Source organism: Anolis carolinensis, unplaced genomic scaffold (genome assembly GCF_035594765.1).
Source record: "Anolis carolinensis isolate JA03-04 unplaced genomic scaffold, rAnoCar3.1.pri scaffold_9, whole genome shotgun sequence".
NCBI classification, from domain to species: domain Eukaryota; kingdom Metazoa; phylum Chordata; class Lepidosauria; order Squamata; family Dactyloidae; genus Anolis; species Anolis carolinensis.
Window position 1 is genome coordinate 4,935,443 of NW_026943820.1, and position 16,704 is coordinate 4,952,146.

General features: G+C 40.8%; 2 protein-coding genes across 4 annotated transcripts in view; one reads left to right on the plus strand and one right to left on the minus strand.

Moving 5' to 3' along the window:
• Positions 1-89: 89 nt before the first annotated feature.
• Positions 90-15,934, minus strand: LOC100563501 (5-hydroxyisourate hydrolase). Of its 3 annotated transcripts, none has more exons than XM_062961708.1 (5): positions 15,798-15,934; positions 4,555-4,638; positions 2,722-2,864; positions 1,331-1,469; positions 90-302 (listed from the first exon to the last, which is right to left on the minus strand). In XM_062961708.1, exons 2-5 carry the CDS (start codon positions 4,570-4,572, stop codon positions 213-215), a joined length of 390 nt encoding a protein of 129 aa, XP_062817778.1. In that variant the 5' UTR covers positions 4,573-4,638; positions 15,798-15,934; the 3' UTR covers positions 90-212. The 3 variants fall into 3 exon arrangements, with proteins under 3 accessions (XP_062817778.1, XP_003229331.3, XP_008121495.2); XM_003229283.3 differs by lacking the exon at positions 15,798-15,934 and adding an exon at positions 4,894-5,053; XM_008123288.3 differs by lacking the exons at positions 4,555-4,638; positions 15,798-15,934 and adding an exon at positions 3,152-3,304.
• Positions 15,783-16,704, plus strand: part of LOC103282915 (B-cadherin) — a 53,626-nt gene continuing 52,704 nt past the window's right edge. The window contains exons 1-2 of the mRNA XM_062961703.1: positions 15,783-15,927; positions 16,026-16,143. Of these exons, the coding sequence (XP_062817773.1) occupies positions 15,892-15,927; positions 16,026-16,143 (154 nt within the window). The 5' untranslated portion in view covers positions 15,783-15,891. The remainder of the gene's footprint in view (positions 15,928-16,025; positions 16,144-16,704) is intronic.

Here is a 16,704-nt window from a genome sequence, read left to right on the forward strand (position 1 = left end):
ACCCCTTATCAAGAGCAGTGATCATACACACAAGTGCCACCCCCAACCCAGACAGTCATCTTGTTAAAAGAAGCTTTCAAGAAGCAGTCTTTGCATCACCTCGAGGTAGGCAACTTGACCCACGTTTAATGATAGGCAGCAGGTTGTCGCCAAGACAGGTGGCGATAATAGGGGAGGTGGAGATGCATCCACGTTTGGAAACCAGCCACTGTCTAGTTGCCCCTGTAAGTGGTGTAGGAATAGGGGCTCATCAGCAGCGGGATGTGGACCCTCCGTTCCGCCTCTGTGATGATGAAGACCACCTGGAAGAGAACAACAAGAGCGGGATGCATAGAAGAGCATGGGAGAAGCACTGCCATCCCTTAGGCAATGCTGCCCCAAACACCCGGCCGTCGTGACCCCCATTTGGGGTTTTGGAGAGCTGCTGCTCAGAAAGAAAAATCCCCTTTCCCTAGGTTGTAAAGTTAAAAGTTTTATCCTAACATTAAGTCCAGTCGTGTCCGACTCTGGGGGTTGGTGCTCATCTCCATTTATAAGCCGAAGTGCCGGCGTTGTCCGTAGGCACCTCCAAGATCATGTGGCCAGTATGACTGCATGGAACATCGTTACCTTCCCACTGAAGCAGTATCTATTGATCTACTCACATTTGCATGTTTTCGAACTGCTAGGTTGGCAGAAGCTGGGGCTAACAGTGGGCACTCACTCCACTCCCCGGATTCAAACCTGCGACCTTTCAGTCCACAAGTTCAGCAGCTCAGCACTTTAACATGCTGAGGCACTGGGGCGCCTTTCCCTAAGCTCTATTTATTTATTTTGGCCTGATTCCTGTCCGTGTAAGTGGTCTTAGGCCTGTAGCAATTAGAAATTGATGTGGAACTTCACTGGATGTGGCCAGTGACTGAATATGTCCATTGCATTATGACAAGTGGACGGAGATGTGTTGTCGAAGGCTTTCATGGCCGGGATCACTGGGTTGTTGTATGTTTTCCGGGCTGTATGGCCATGTTCCAGAAGCATTCTCTCCTGATGTTTCGGCCACATCTATGGCAGGCATCCTCACCTCACAACCTCTGAGGATGCCTGCCATAGATGTGGGCGAAATGTCAGGAGGGAATACTTCTGGAACATGGCCATACAGCCTGGAAAACGGACGGAGTGGACGGAGACCTTGTCTCTATGTAATGGAGAGTTTTGGCTTTGCCCGTCCTTTGGCGTCCTTTGTGGCCGGTGCCTTGGCTTCCTACCCCAATGCCTATCATCCACTGCAAAGGCTACAACAAGAGCCTTCCTGCTTCCCTTTCCTCCACATTTTTCCTGAATCCAAACGTACATCTGCATAAGGGTAGAAACTGGGCTGGCCTTGCTGCTGCCAGTACTCTCCTGTCTCGAAGCGCAGTTTGTAGGTGCCCGTCTTCAACTGCAGGGAGGCCAAGCTGCTCTTATCCAGGTGTCCATCCACATCGGTTGTGCTGCGAGAGAAAGACACAAATGGTTTCAGCGGCACTGCTAGCCCGAGCCAACCGAGCCCAGGGGGCATTTTGCACTACTCAGTAATTACACTGATTCCTTTTTGCACTAGTCAGATTGCACTGTGATTGTGTTGTCGAAGGCTTTCATGGCTGGGATCACAGGGTTGTTGTGTGTTTTCCGGGCTGTATGGCCATGTTCCAGAAGTATTCGCTCCTGACGTTTTGCCTACATCTATGGCAAGCATCCTCAGAGGTTGCGAGATATAGGAGGACCTTCTCGGTGGCCCCTCGGCTCTGGAACTCTCTCCCCAGGGAGATCAGATTAGTGCCCACCCTGATCATATACCAAAAAGACTTGAAAACATGATTGTTCATGTACCTCACAACCTCTGAGGATACCTGCCATAGATGTGGGTGAAATGTCAGGAGCGGATACTTCTGGAACATGGCCAGACAGCCTGGAAAACACACAACTTTGCACTCTGATTCCTCCTCAACCACCACGGTTGAAGAGGATTTGCACTCGAGGGGCAGATATTTAGTGTCGCACCTCAGGTTAGCTTCACCTTGCTGTATACACCAAACTGCACACAGGTTGAAGTCTTTTTAGTTTATTAGAAAATAGAAGATAAAGTAAAGTTCCAAAAGATCGTTACAAAATAAAGCCTTAGAAAATAATTCAAGAAATCACAAAGAATAAACAAAGTCCCATTAGAGCATGACAAAGTCCCAAGAACATGAACACAAAGGCTGCAAGATAATCCAGGAAAACGAGAGCTTGCTTCTTGGTTGAACGAAAGTTGCTTTGTCTCCAAACACATTGCTATAATACCCTTTGCAAAGCATGAAATCATTTATTTGACCTCTGACCTCCTTCTTGTTTGCTATTCTCACACTCCTTCGAACGCTGAATTCCAAACGTTCAGCTCGATCTAAAGAGTCTGTTTCATCAAGGTCAGCCTGCTTGCTATCAGACTGAGAACTGTCCTCCTTTTCTAAGTCCATTTGCACCTGGCTAGTTTCAGTATCATCAACATCATTCCTTGCTGTGGGAAAATGAACTTGCACTCTCTGTTCCTCATCTTCTACAACAGGGACATTTTGAACCTGATTTGGAACCTGAATCCCATCATCCTCATCAGAGTCCATCTGAAGTTCCAGCTGAGTCACACTTAGAAATCCCAGTGTCTCAAAACTACAAATCTCAGGAGTGTTCTGGTTGGAGTGTGTCCAGCCCCCGTTCCCCTCCTACCTGCTCATCAGCTCTGTCCAGGACTCCTTGCGATCTCCCAGTTGCATGACGTGTATGGCCAGCCCTGCGGCTGGACGGCCGGTGAGAACATTCAGCACATGGACCGTGAGGGAGGCATGCGGCTCCCCTTCTCCAGCTGGAGCCTGGGATTCAAGAAAGAGAGTCAGGAGAATCGTAGAGTCGGAAGAGACCACATGGGCTATCTAGTCCAACCCCATTGTGCCATGCAGGAAAGGAATGCACCTTGCCCAGCCCCAAGGACAGATCTTCCCAAGGAATATAACTTCGAAGGCTCCACTCAGGATCTGGGCAAATAAATAACCCTCTCATTTGCAGCCGTCCTATGTTCAACCTTCCCCTCCTTGCCTTATGAAGACCACCCTTCCCAGACTCTCTGATCTGCCCTTGGCTCTGCCGGGACTTCTCTCACCGCTTCTCTCTGGAAGTTGCTCTCCATTCCTGAGCGGAGACTGGTTTCTCGGGTCCATCCTTCCCGAAAAGGCACCTTCCCTTCCCTTGGCACCCAAGGGCAGCCCTGACTCAGCAGAGAAGGTTAACCTTTTGAATGCTGCAAGCCAGAGACTCATCCGGGCACGGAAACAACCTCCAAGAAGGGTTTCTGAGGTTCAGTCCAAGCCCAAGAAGGATTTGCAAGATCAAGGAAGGTCTCCCAGTCAGGGGCTGGGAAAAGAGGACCCTAGAGTTGGAGGAGACACAAACAAAGCCCTCCTGACAGATGGCCACCCAGCCTCCGAATCTTAGAATCCTAGGGTTAGAAGAGACTCCAAAGGTCATCCAGTCTGGCTTTGTTTAAGTCAGGAAGAAACACAACCAAAGCCCTCCTGGCAGATGGCCATCCAGCCTCCAAATCTTCAAATCCTAGGGTTAGAAGAGACCCTAAAGGTCATCCAGTTCAGTCCCATTCAGTCAGGAAGAAACACAACCAAAGCCCTCCTGGCAGATGGCCATCCAGCCTCCGAATCTTAGAATCCTAGGGTTAGAAGAGACTCCAAAGGTCATCCAGTCTGGCTTTGTTTAAGTCAGGAAGAAACACAACCAAAGCCCTCCTGGCAGATGGCCATCTAGCCTCCAAATCTTCAAATCCTAGGGTTAGAAGAGACCCTAAAGGTCATCCAGTTTAGTCCCATTCAGTCAGGAAGAAACACAACCAAAGCCCTCCTGGCAGATGGCCACCCAGCCTCCGAATCTTCAAATCCTAGTGTTAGAAGAGACACAACCAAAGCCCTCCTGGCAGATGGCCACCCAGCCTCCGAATCTTCAAATCCTAGGGTTAGAAGAGACACAACCAAAGCCCTCCTGGCAGATGGCCATCCAGCCTCCAAATCTTAGAATCCTAGGGTTAGAAGAGACCCTAAGGGTCATCCAGTCCAGCCCTATTTAGTCAGGAAAAAACACAAGCAAAACTCTCCTGGGAGATGGCCACCCAGCCTCAGAATCTTCAAATCCTAGGGTTAGAAGAGGCCCTAAAGGTCATCCAGTCCAGCCTGGTTTAAGTCAGGAAGAAACACAAGCAAAGCCCTCCTGGCAGATGGCCATCCAACCTCCAAATCTTAGAATCCTAGTGTTAGAAGAGACCCTAAAGGTCATCCAGTCCAGCCCCGTTTAGTCAGGAAGAAACACAACCAAAGCCCTCCTGGCAGATGGCTACCCAATCCTAGGGTTAGAAGAGACCCTAAGAGTCATCTAGTCCAGCCCCATTGTGTCAAGAAGGGACACAATCAAACCTCTCTCAAAAGATGGCCATCCCAAAAGCAGCGAGCACTTCCAAAGGCAAAAAGAAAAGCATAAACATAGGAAGAGGAGAAGTATTACTGTTGGCGAAGCAGCCATCGATGCTGTTGCCGCTGCCTTCGAATCCTCTGTAGTTTCTTCTGCATTGACATTCAGGGAGGATTGCTGCAAAAAAAATATTATTTCATTTGTGTGTTTGGCAGGACAGCACCAAGAAATGAATGCAAACATACACATGTTATATATTTCCCCCATTGCTGGGATTCGCAAAAACGCTTGAAGCAAATGCCAATTAATTTATGTAACACAACAAAGTTACTCTCTGGTTGCAGTCCGACAACCTCCTACACAATTGAAATCCATTGAAAGAGAAGATGTAAAGGGTTTGAAGCCTTCTGGGTTGGAAGAAAGCTGTCTTACCTGAATGGGATGAAGCAGAAAAAGCAGGAGAGAGAGCACAGGATATCCCATCATCCTGTATTCGGTGATGGCCTTTGGTCAAAAGGGATAGCAATGCAGAGGGATCGGACCCAGAAAAGGCCACAAAGGGCAAAGTCTTGTTTGTCCAGATAATCTGGGCAAGATATTATCTGGAGTCCTGCTTTAAAAAGGCAGTACAGACTTCAAATGCCTTTAGTCATCCATTTCCCAGCATTCCTTCTTCAATTCCCAGACAAGGAGGGAAAGAAATGTGCGTTGAGGATGTGATTGATGATAAATGGAAGCTGTTATGATCCTGAGTCACCCGAAGATCAATAACATGCCAGAATAAAAACACAGGAACTTTACTAAATCCAAGAGATCGAGAGAAAAAACAGTAGTATTTACCATGGTCCCTCTGATCGCTTACAGTCATAGACAGTCCTTTCTCAGTCCACAAATCTGCTTCAGAGAAGGAGACAGTCCTGGTTCTTCACCTTCTTTTTTTCAGCAGCAAACAGGCCTCAATAATACCAAGGCCTCTCTGAGTACATTGCTCTCTTCACCAACAGTACTCAGTCAGCACTGAAAAGAAACTTGTCCAAACTGGTTTTGCAGCAGCAGAACAGAAACAGTATCAAATCAATCCCCAAGTTTGCATATATTTTTTCAATGCAATGCCTGCAGCTGCCACGAGGGGCCGCTGTGGGATCACAAAGAAGAGATTCAAGATAAAAGACATTGTGAACATTATCTTAGGGAAGAGGCAGCAAAATGTATGTATGCATTTATTAATTTGTTTATTTATTCATAGCTTACAGATTTAAGAGAGGCATGTCATTGAACCAATGTGAGTCAGGGTATATCTACATGGGAGATATTAATGCAGCTTGGCACTCCTTGAACTGCGATGGCTCAATGCTATGACATCCCAGGAGTTGTAGTTTCACTAAGGGTGTATCTACACCGTGGAATGGATCCAGTTTGGCCTCACTTTAACTGCCATGGCTATAGAGTCCTAGGAGCTGCAGTTCCACAAGGCCTCTTGCCTCTTGTGCCAAACTACAACTCCCAGAATCCCATAGCAATTGAGCCAGACTGTTTATTATTATTATTATTATTATTATTATTATTATTATTATTATTATTGACACAATGACATAGTATGACACAGCAAACAAGATAGATATGCTGGATTTCATATCACAAAATCACACGTTGAACACTTCACAAGCGTTTAGGACTGTTATTATTATTTTATTGTATGACACAGCAAACAAGATAGATATGCTGGATTTCGTATCACAAAATCACAAGTCGAACACTTCCCAAGTGTCTAGGACTGTGTGATGTATTTTCGGATGATGCGTGCAGATCCCAGTCGGGTGGCCTTTTGCAGTTGGCAGATTGTGATTTTGTCAATGTCTATTGTTTCCAAATGCCAGATGAGATCTTTTGGCATGGCACCCTATTATTATTATTATTATTATTATTATTATTATTATTTGTTCCAGTCTATTTAGTTTTCTTCACTAAAGGCCTGTCTAAATAGGAAAGTTTTTAATTCTTTTTATGATTATTATGATTATTATGATTATTATTATTATTATTGACACAAAGACATAGTATGACACAGCAAATGAGATCTATATGCTGGATTTCATATCACAAAATCGCAAGTTGAACAATTTCCAACACATTATTATTATTGTTATTATTTTGACACAAAGACATAGTATGACACAACAAATGAGATCTATATGCTGGATTTCATATCACAAAATCGCAAGTCAAACACTTCCCAACACATTATTATTATTATTATTATTATTATTATTGACACAAAGACAGAGTATGACACAGCAAACGAGATCTATATGCTGGATTTCATATCACAAAATCACAAGTTGAACAATTCCCAACACATTATTATTATTGTTATTATTTTGACACAAAGACATAGTATGACACAGCAAACGAGATCTATATGCTGGATTTCATATCACAAAATCACAAGTTGAACAATTCCCAACACATTATTATTATTGTTATTATTTTGACACAAAGACATAGTATGACACAGCAAATGAGATCTATATGCTGGATTTCATATCACAAAATCGCAAGTTGAACAATTTCCAACACATTATTATTATTGTTATTATTTTGACACAAAGACATAGTATGACACAACAAATGAGATCTATATGCTGGATTTCATATCACAAAATCGCAAGTCAAACACTTCCCAACACATTATTATTATTATTATTATTATTATTATTATTATTATTATTATTGACACAAAGACAGAGTATGACACAGCAAACGAGATCTATATGCTGGATTTCATATCACAAAATCACAAGTTGAACAATTCCCAACACATTATTATTATTGTTATTATTTTGACACAAAGACATAGTATGACACAGCAAACGAGATCTATATGCTGGATTTCATATCACAAAATCACAAGTTGAACAATTCCCAACACATTATTATTATTGTTATTATTTTGACACAAAGACATAGTATGACACAGCAAATGAGATCTATATGCTGGATTTCATATCACAAAATCGCAAGTCAAACACTTCCCAACACATTATTATTATTATTATTATTATTATTATTATTTTGACATGAAGACATAGTATGACACAGCAAATGAGATAGATATGCTGGATTTGGTATCACAAAATCGCAAGTCGAACACTTCCCAGCACATTATTATTATTATTATTATTATTATTAATTATTATTATTACAGTAGAGTCTCACTTATCCAACACTCGCTTATCCAACGTTCTGGATTATCCAACCCATTTTTGTAGTCAATGTTTTCAATATATCATGATATTTTGGTGCGAAATTCGTAAATACAGTAATTACTACATAGCATTATTGTGTATTGAACTACTTTTTCTGCCAGATTTGTTGTATAACATGATGTTTTGGTGCTTAATTTGTAAAATCATAACGTAATTTGATGTTTAATAGGCTCCTCCTTAATCTCTCCTTATTATCCAACATATTCGCTTATCCAACGTTCTGCCGGCCCGTTTATGTTGGATAAGTGAGACTCTACTGTATTATTATTATTACAAAGGTTGAGTGACCATCTGTTGGGGGGTTGCTTTGATTGTGCTTTTCCTAGCATAAAGAAAGGTTGGACTAGATGGCCCCATGGGGTCCCTTCCAACTCTAGGGTTCTATGAAATCTCCAATCTCTTAATGGAAGGAGTCCAAGCTGCATGAAGAAAAGCCCCTTCTGTCCATCACCATCTGCCACTCAATACCTGTGCTGCATTAGATCAGATTCAGATGGTTGGATGGAGACAGACCCATAGACAGCCTCTTTCCGGAATGACTGCATCCCGATGGCATTTTGCACAAAGGGCGGCCTTGATCCCCTTCCTTTCTCCCTTTTCTCTCCCTCTGATCCAGGCAGGAATGGACGGATTAAATGCTCAGCCTCCCTGAATATTCGCAAGGGAAGCCATGGAAAGGGTGGCCTCCCTTTCGTTATACCAGGGGTCCTCAAACTTTTTAAGCAGGGGGCCGGTCCACTATCCTTCAGACTGTGGAGGGGCCAAATCATCATTTGAAAAAAAAAAACCAAACAAATTCCTGTACACACTGCACATGTCTTATTTGTAGTGCAAAACAACAACAACAAAAGAACAATACAATGTTTAGAAATGAAAACAATAGTTAACAACATAAACCTATCAGGATTTCAATGGGAAGTGTGGGCCTCCTTCTGGCCAATGAGATAGTCAAGTTAATTAGGATTGTTGTTGTTGTGTGACTTCAAGTCATTTCAGACTTTGGGCGAGCCTAAGTCTAAAATTATTTATTTATTCATTTACTACATTATTTATTACATTTATATCCTGCCCTTCTCACCTTCTCACTCCAGAGCAACTGTATGTACATACAATCTATATATATAAAAGAGTGATGGCATCACGGCAACCCACAAAACAACAAAACTACACGGCCCCCAACCTCGAAATTTGATGATACAACCCATCATCCACGGCTCTAGGTTGATACAACAAAAAGAAAAGAAAAATAAAGTCCTAATTAGAGAGAGAGGAATAATTGCTTTTATCCGATTGCTGCCAGTTAGAAGGCTAAGCTCCTCCAACTTGGTCTCCTAGTAACCCAATAAAAATAATAAAAAACACTAAAATAATTAAAAACACTAAAAAAATAATACAATAAAATACTATAATAACAGAAAATAACTAAAAATAATACAAGAAAATAATAAAATATAATAAATAAAAAGATAGCTTACAATAAAATTAATTTAAAAATACAAATAACGTCAAATAAAAATTACACAACATTTTTAACCAATACCACCACCACTTTGCCACAGCAACGTGTGGCCGGGCACAGCTAGTATATTATATTATTAGCATATCACAATATTAGCATTATATATTACTATATTGAACTATACCACTATACTGTAATATTATATGTAATATATAACATATAATTAATATTATTATATGGTATTATTAGTAGTATTATATTGTATAACATTATAATATTATTATCAATATTATATGTATATACAATATATTATATTATTTAAAATGATATAAAAATATTATATTATAAAACTGAGGGCGGGGGCCAGGTAAATGACCTTGGAGGGCCGCATCCGGCCCCCGGGCCTTAGTTTGGGGACCCCTGCGTTATACCCTGATTAAGCTTCTTCCATCTCGCTTTCCCAGATGCTTTTAAAATGCCCTGGTTTCCATGGCCGCCTCCACTTTCCCCCCTTTGATTTCCTTCAATGGCTTCAAACCAGGCATGGGCAAGCTTCAGCCCTCCGGGTGATTTGGACTTCAACTCCCACCTACCGGCTGTTAGGAATTGTGGGTGTTGCAGTCCAAAACACCTGGAAGGCCCAAGTTGGCCTAGGCCTGATCTATACCCAGCATATAATGCAGTTTGGGTCCTTATATAAGGTTCTTTTTCAAAATATTGGGTTGCTGTGAATTTTGCGAGCTGTATGGCTATGCTCCAGAAGCATTCTCTCCTGACGTTTCGCCCACATCTACGGCAGGCATCCTCAGCAGTTGTGAGGTTTGTTGGGAACTCGGCAAGTGGGGTTTACTGTATATACTCGAGTATAAGCCTAGTTTTTCAGCCCTTTTTTTAAGACTGAAAAAGCCCCCCTCGGCTTATACTCGGGTGAGGGTCCTGGTTGGCTTATATTTGGGTCAGCTTATACTCAAGAATCTATGGGACATTTATTATTTTTATCTATTATTATTGGTATTATCATATTTATTATTTTTATCTATTATTGTTGCTCCTATTACATTTATTTTACTCGATTTTTATTATTATTAATAATAATACATTTATTATTTCACTCTGATCTTATTATTACATTTATTATTTTACTCTATTTATTATTACATGTATTATTTTACATTATTATTATTATTATTACATGTATTATTTTCCTGTATTTATTATTATTATTATTACATGTATTATTTTACTCTATTATTATTAAAAGGATACATAAGGGCATTTACATTGAAGATGAGAATAATGTTTTGATCAGAGTTGGACAGTCTTATCTTAAATTTGAGCTTTATGTAAATATTCAAAAACATTTAACCAACCAATGCCTCAATTAATGTAATTTTATTGGTATCTATTTTTATTTCTGAAATTTACCACCCTCGGCTTATACTGGAGTCAATATTTTCCCAGTTTTTGTGGTAAAATTAGGCACCTCGGCTTATATTCAGGTCGGCTTATAATCGAGTATATGCGGTATATATCTGTGGAATAATGTCCAGGGTGGGAGAAAGAACTCTCTGTTTAAGGCAATTGTGAATGTTGCAATGGGCCAGTTTGATTAGCATTGAATAGCCTGGCAGCTTCAAAGCCTGGCTTCTTCCTGCCTGGGGGAATCCTTGGTTGGGAGGTGTTAACTAGCAGAATATTGTTGTCCAAAACAGGAGGGAAATTGGAAAGGAGGGAGGAACCTGGCTTTGCTCGACCACAATGCTGCCTGATCCATTTACATGCTAATGCCATTAGCTTGCCGTATTTAGCTCACCAGATGCAGAAGAAGGTACAGATTTCCCTCCTTTACTCTTTCCTTGCTTTCCTTTCCACATTTATCTTTTTTCCTCTTTCTTTCCTTCCTTCTTTCTCCCTTCCCTTCTTCCTTCCTTCCCCATTTATCTGTTTTTCTTCTCTCTTCAGTCAAAGACCCTAAACTATCCCCTCTTCCCAAAGGGACAAGGCCTTTTAGGATTTATTTTATTTTAGAGAAAATCCAAAATATTTCAAAACGGGTGACTGAGGCAGTGACAGCTTTTTGATGGCTCCAATCACAGATGATGATGATGATGATGATGATGATAATAATTTATTTATACCCTGCTCCATCTCCCGAAGGACTCGGGGCGGCTTACACTTTCATTTCAAGTACAAAATGATTAAAAAGAATTTAAATTAGGCTATATATCACGTATATACCTGAACCATGGCTAGACATGGGTCCCTTCTCTAAAGTATCTCATTAAGTATACAATATGCAAAATAGGCTGTTAGGAATGCTGGGAGTTGCAGTCCAAAACACCTGGAGGGCCCAAGTTGGCCCAGGCCTGGTATAAAAGACCCATATAATGCAGCTCAGTGCAATTAAATCTGCCGTATATGGGTCCACATTGACTATATAATGCAGTTCCAACCTATAGCTCCAGCCATAGATATAAGAGTTCTAGCGGCCTGGGTTCGAATCCCAGCTTGGCCAGAACAAAAGAAATAAGCGATAATGAGATAAGGAAGGTGATGTCAGGTGAGGCATCCTTCCCATCTTCTGCCTTGGAAGGTAATCCACAAAAGCTCATTTGCTGCCATAAACCTGTTCGCCTCCAAGGCTTTGTTTTACAAGAAGGGAATTTGGGTGGGTGGGTGGATGGGGGTTTCGGTCCTTTGGCTTCAGGGGTTCAACATGCAATTAATACACACACACTCAACACCTAATTTTCTTGCTTTTAAAGCATCTTTGGCATTCCTGGCGCATTCCTGGCATTGCAAGAGGGAACGGCCAAAAAGGCCTCCCGTTCAGCTGGAAATGACCCATATTTTTCCTTGTTGAACTTCACTTATGCCTTGCTGAACTTCCAGTTTGATCATCTATTGTTGCAAATAAATATATACCGTATTACTTTCCTTCCAACATAGATATTCATTTGCATTCTGCTTCCATCTCTGCTTTTGTGATTCGTCTTTCAGGCTGCCATTCCCAAATAATTGCTGCATTCCTGATATTTCTAAACCACATTGGGAGCCTTTATTTGGGGGGGCGTGGGGTCCATATAAAATATATATAGTCACTAAATGCATACAAGTCAGGAATTCCTTACTTGGAATTCCAAAAATATTCCAAAATGGGTGGAAATATTTTGAAAATATTCCAAAATCATGGAAAATATCAAAATGTATAAAACGGCCTTCAAGGCTATTTGTATGAGAAGCATATATGAAATTACAGGCCTGGTTTGATCTCCAAGACACCTCCTTAAGGTATGTAAATAATAATAATAATAATAATAATAATAATAATAATAATAATAATAATAATAATAATTGCAATAAATAATAATATTTATTTATTTATTTATTTAAATAATAATAATTCCAACTGCAAAAGGCCACCCTACTGGGATCTGCACGCATCATCCGAAAATACATCACAGAGTCCTAGACACTTGGGAAGTGTTCGACTTGTGATTTTGTGATACGAAATCCAGCATATCTATCTTGTTTGCTGTGTCATAATAAAATAATAATAGCAATAATAATATCTGGTTCTCCTTGCAGCTACAACAAGAGATAAAGCACTATTAAAAGGCATATAGCAAGATACACAGAGTTGCAAAAAACAAGTTAAAACCCACTGATGAAATGCAGATTATATACAAATACAAGTATTCCAAATCCCAAAGGCATCCCAAATCCAAAATGAATCCCAAATGCACCTGAAATGCACCCCAAATGAATCTCAAGTGCATCCCGAATGACTCCCAAATGCACCCTTAATTAATCCCAAATGAACCCCTAATGTACCTCCAATGCATCCCAAATGTATCCCAAATGCACCCCAAATGAATCCCAAATGCACCCCTAATGCACCCCAAATGCACCCCAAAGGTATCCCAAATGCATCTCTAATGCATCCCAAATGCACCCCTACTTAATCCCAAATGCACCCCAAATGAATCCCCAAATGAACTCCAAATGAACCCCAAATGGATCCTTAGTTAATCCCAAATGAACCCCTAATGCACCCCAAATTAACATCCAATGCACCCCTAATGCACCTCCAATGTATCCCAAATGCATCCCAAATGAATCCCAAATTAACTCCAAATGAACCCCAAATGCATCCTTAGTTAATCCCAAATGAACCCCTAATGCAATCAAATTAACTTCTAATGCACCTCCAATGTATCCCGAATGCACCCCTAATGCATCCCAAATTAACTCCAAATGAATCCCAAATGCATCGTTAGTTAATCCCAATGAACCCCTAATGCACCCCTAATGCACCTCCAATGCATCTTGAATGTATCTCGAATGCACCCCAAGTCCCAAATGTATATTTCATAAGAGAATGCCATTGGCACCAAGGCTTCCTCCCTTTCTTCTGGGCCAGCCACACGTTCTTAACCCACATTGGCCTCCCAATCCTCTCGCCAACCGCCTGCCTCCATCTATTTATTGAAAAATGGATAAAGGAGGGCATGAATATTTAACCATGGCCTTTCAATGCCATCCCAGGCTCCTTGTTTCTTCCCTTAATAGCTGAGCCTTTTCTGGTTGGGAGTCTGTCTCACTCCAGCTGTCAGTCAATTTTGGCCTTCCAATTTGGACTTCAACTCCCACCATTCCCAACAGCCGGGAGGTTGACCCATGACTGCTCTAATACCGATACTTTATTAAGAGCATATCTGCCAATACATATATATGTTTCTTCTTACTTCCTTTTTTCTTTGCAAGTTTCCCCCTCTCCTTTAATATGTTGCAAAACACAAAATACGCACGCACACACATATATAATGTATTTGTCTTGTTTGCTACTTTGCCTTCCTCTTCTTTCTTCCTCTTCCATTTTAACATATGGCAATGCATTGTATATTATATGGCATCATTCATATATATCTTCTATATATATAAAAGAGTGATGGCATCACGGCAGCGGACAAAACAACAAAAGTAAACACCCCACAACCTCGAAAATTGACAGCACAACCCCTCATCCATGCCTCTAGGTTGATACAACAAAAAGAAAAGAAAAATAAATTCCTAATTAGAGGGAGAGGAATAATTGTTTTTATCCAATTGCTGCCAGTTAGAAGGCTAAGCTCCGCCCACTTGGTCTCCTAGCAACCCACTCAGCCCAGGGGACCCTTTACCTTAACTACCACCAATTCCTCAATACTTTATTTCCCATACGACCATACTTCGCCACAGCAACGCGTGGCCGGGCACAGCTAGTGTTTGTGTGTGTGTGTGTGTGTGTGTGTATATATATATATATATACACTGTATATATGGTATATATGTAGAAACCTTGCAATGTTCCATGGAAGAGAAAGCAAGAAATATATATACAATGTGTTGTCGAAGGCTTTCATGGCTGGAATCACAGGGTTGCTGTGAGTTTTCCGGACTGTCTGGCCATGTTCCAGAAGCATTCTCTCCTGACGTTTCACCCATATCTATGGCAGGTATCCTCAGAGGTTGTGAGGTCCATATCCATATCCATAAATATAATATTGTATGTATGTATGTATGTATGTATATATATATATATATATATATCCATATCCATATCTATAAATATTATATATATATATATATATATATATATATATATATATATATATCCATATCTATACATATAAAATATAATATTGGTTATCTATCTATATCCATATCCAAAAATATTATTATCCATATCTATACATATAAAAATATAATATATCTATCTATCTATCCATATCCAAAAATATTATATATATATATACACACACAGAGACACACACACACACACACATATCCATATCCAGAAATATTATATTTGATATATCTATATCCATATCCATACATATAAACATATAATATTGGTTATTTATCTATCCATATCCAAAAATATTATATATACACACACGCACACACACACACACACGCATCCATATCCATAAATATTATATTGCATATATATCTATATCCATATCCATACATATAAAATATAATAGTGGTTATCTAGCTATCCATATCCAAATATATATATATATATATATATATATATATATATATATACACACACACACACATACATACATACATACACATACACACACACACACACACACACACACATATCCATATCCAGAAATATTATATTGGATATACGTGTATATATATATATATATCCATACATATAAAAATATAATATTGGTTATATATATATATATATATATATATATATATATATATATATATATATATATGTCCCTGTCCCTATCCCTACATATAATAATATATTGGTTTATATAGATATATGTATATATAGGTAGAACACACACACATATATATAATCGCTAAAATACACACATATATACATATACATACTATTCCAATGTTGCATATGTAAAAAAATGTATTGCTTCCTCTCCCACGAAATAGATACACAAATATGTAAACAATGCAAAGCCCCATGGGACAAAAGGGCTGGCTGTGTCCCACCTGGGCTGTCCAGGAGGGGCGGGGCCAGTGGGCGGGGCAATATTAAATGGGCGTGGCTTCGGGGAGCCCCGCCCAGAAAGAGCGAGCCTCACCTGGAGGAGCTTCTTTGGCTTTGGCTTTGGCGGCGTGGAAGGCTAGCGTCGGAGGAAGAAGAAGGAGAACGAGAAGGAGGAGAAGAAGGAGAACATGCCTTTCCTCCTCCTGCTGCTGCTGCTGCTCCAGGTGAGCTCCCTTCCCACAGAGGCGCTCCAGGGAAGGAAAGGGCTCTGCTCGCCTTCTGACGCCTCCCCTGGCTCTCCCTCTTCTTTCCGTCCTTGCAGGCGAGTCCCGGGTCCTGGGGCTCCCTCCGCCCGCCTTGCCTCCAGGGCTTCCCGGCTCAGCGCTTCGCCTTCGACCCCTCTGGACCGGACCTTCCGCGCGGACCCCTGGTGGGCAAAGGTAAGAAAAGGGGATTCTCTTGGGAAGGGTTATAGTTAGGAGCCACTTAGCAGGGCGTGTTTATGCTTGTCTTTGTCCAAGGCTTTCATGGCCGCAATCCCTGGGTCGCTGTGAATTTTCCACCCTCCAGCAGCATTCTTTCCCGACCTTTCGCCCACTTCTCTTATTAGGCACCCTCAGAGGGGGTGAGGTCTGTTGGAAAACGAGGCAAGTGGGGTTGATATATCTCCAGGGTGGGAGAAAAAGAAAACTCTTATTGTCTATTGGAGGCAAGTAGGAATGTTATAATTAGCATTGAATGGCCTTGCAGCTTCGAAGCCTGGGGGGGGATCCTTTGTTGGGAGGTGTTACCCCAGGCAGGAAGCAGCCAGGCTTTGAATCTGCAAGGCCATTCAGTGCTAATCAATGGCAACATTTACACTTGCTTCCAAAAGTTCTTTCTCCCACCCTGGACATCAATATATATATATATATATATACACACACACACACACACACACATACATGTATATGGAATGACCTATTATTATTTTTACCCTGGACATATATATATATATATAT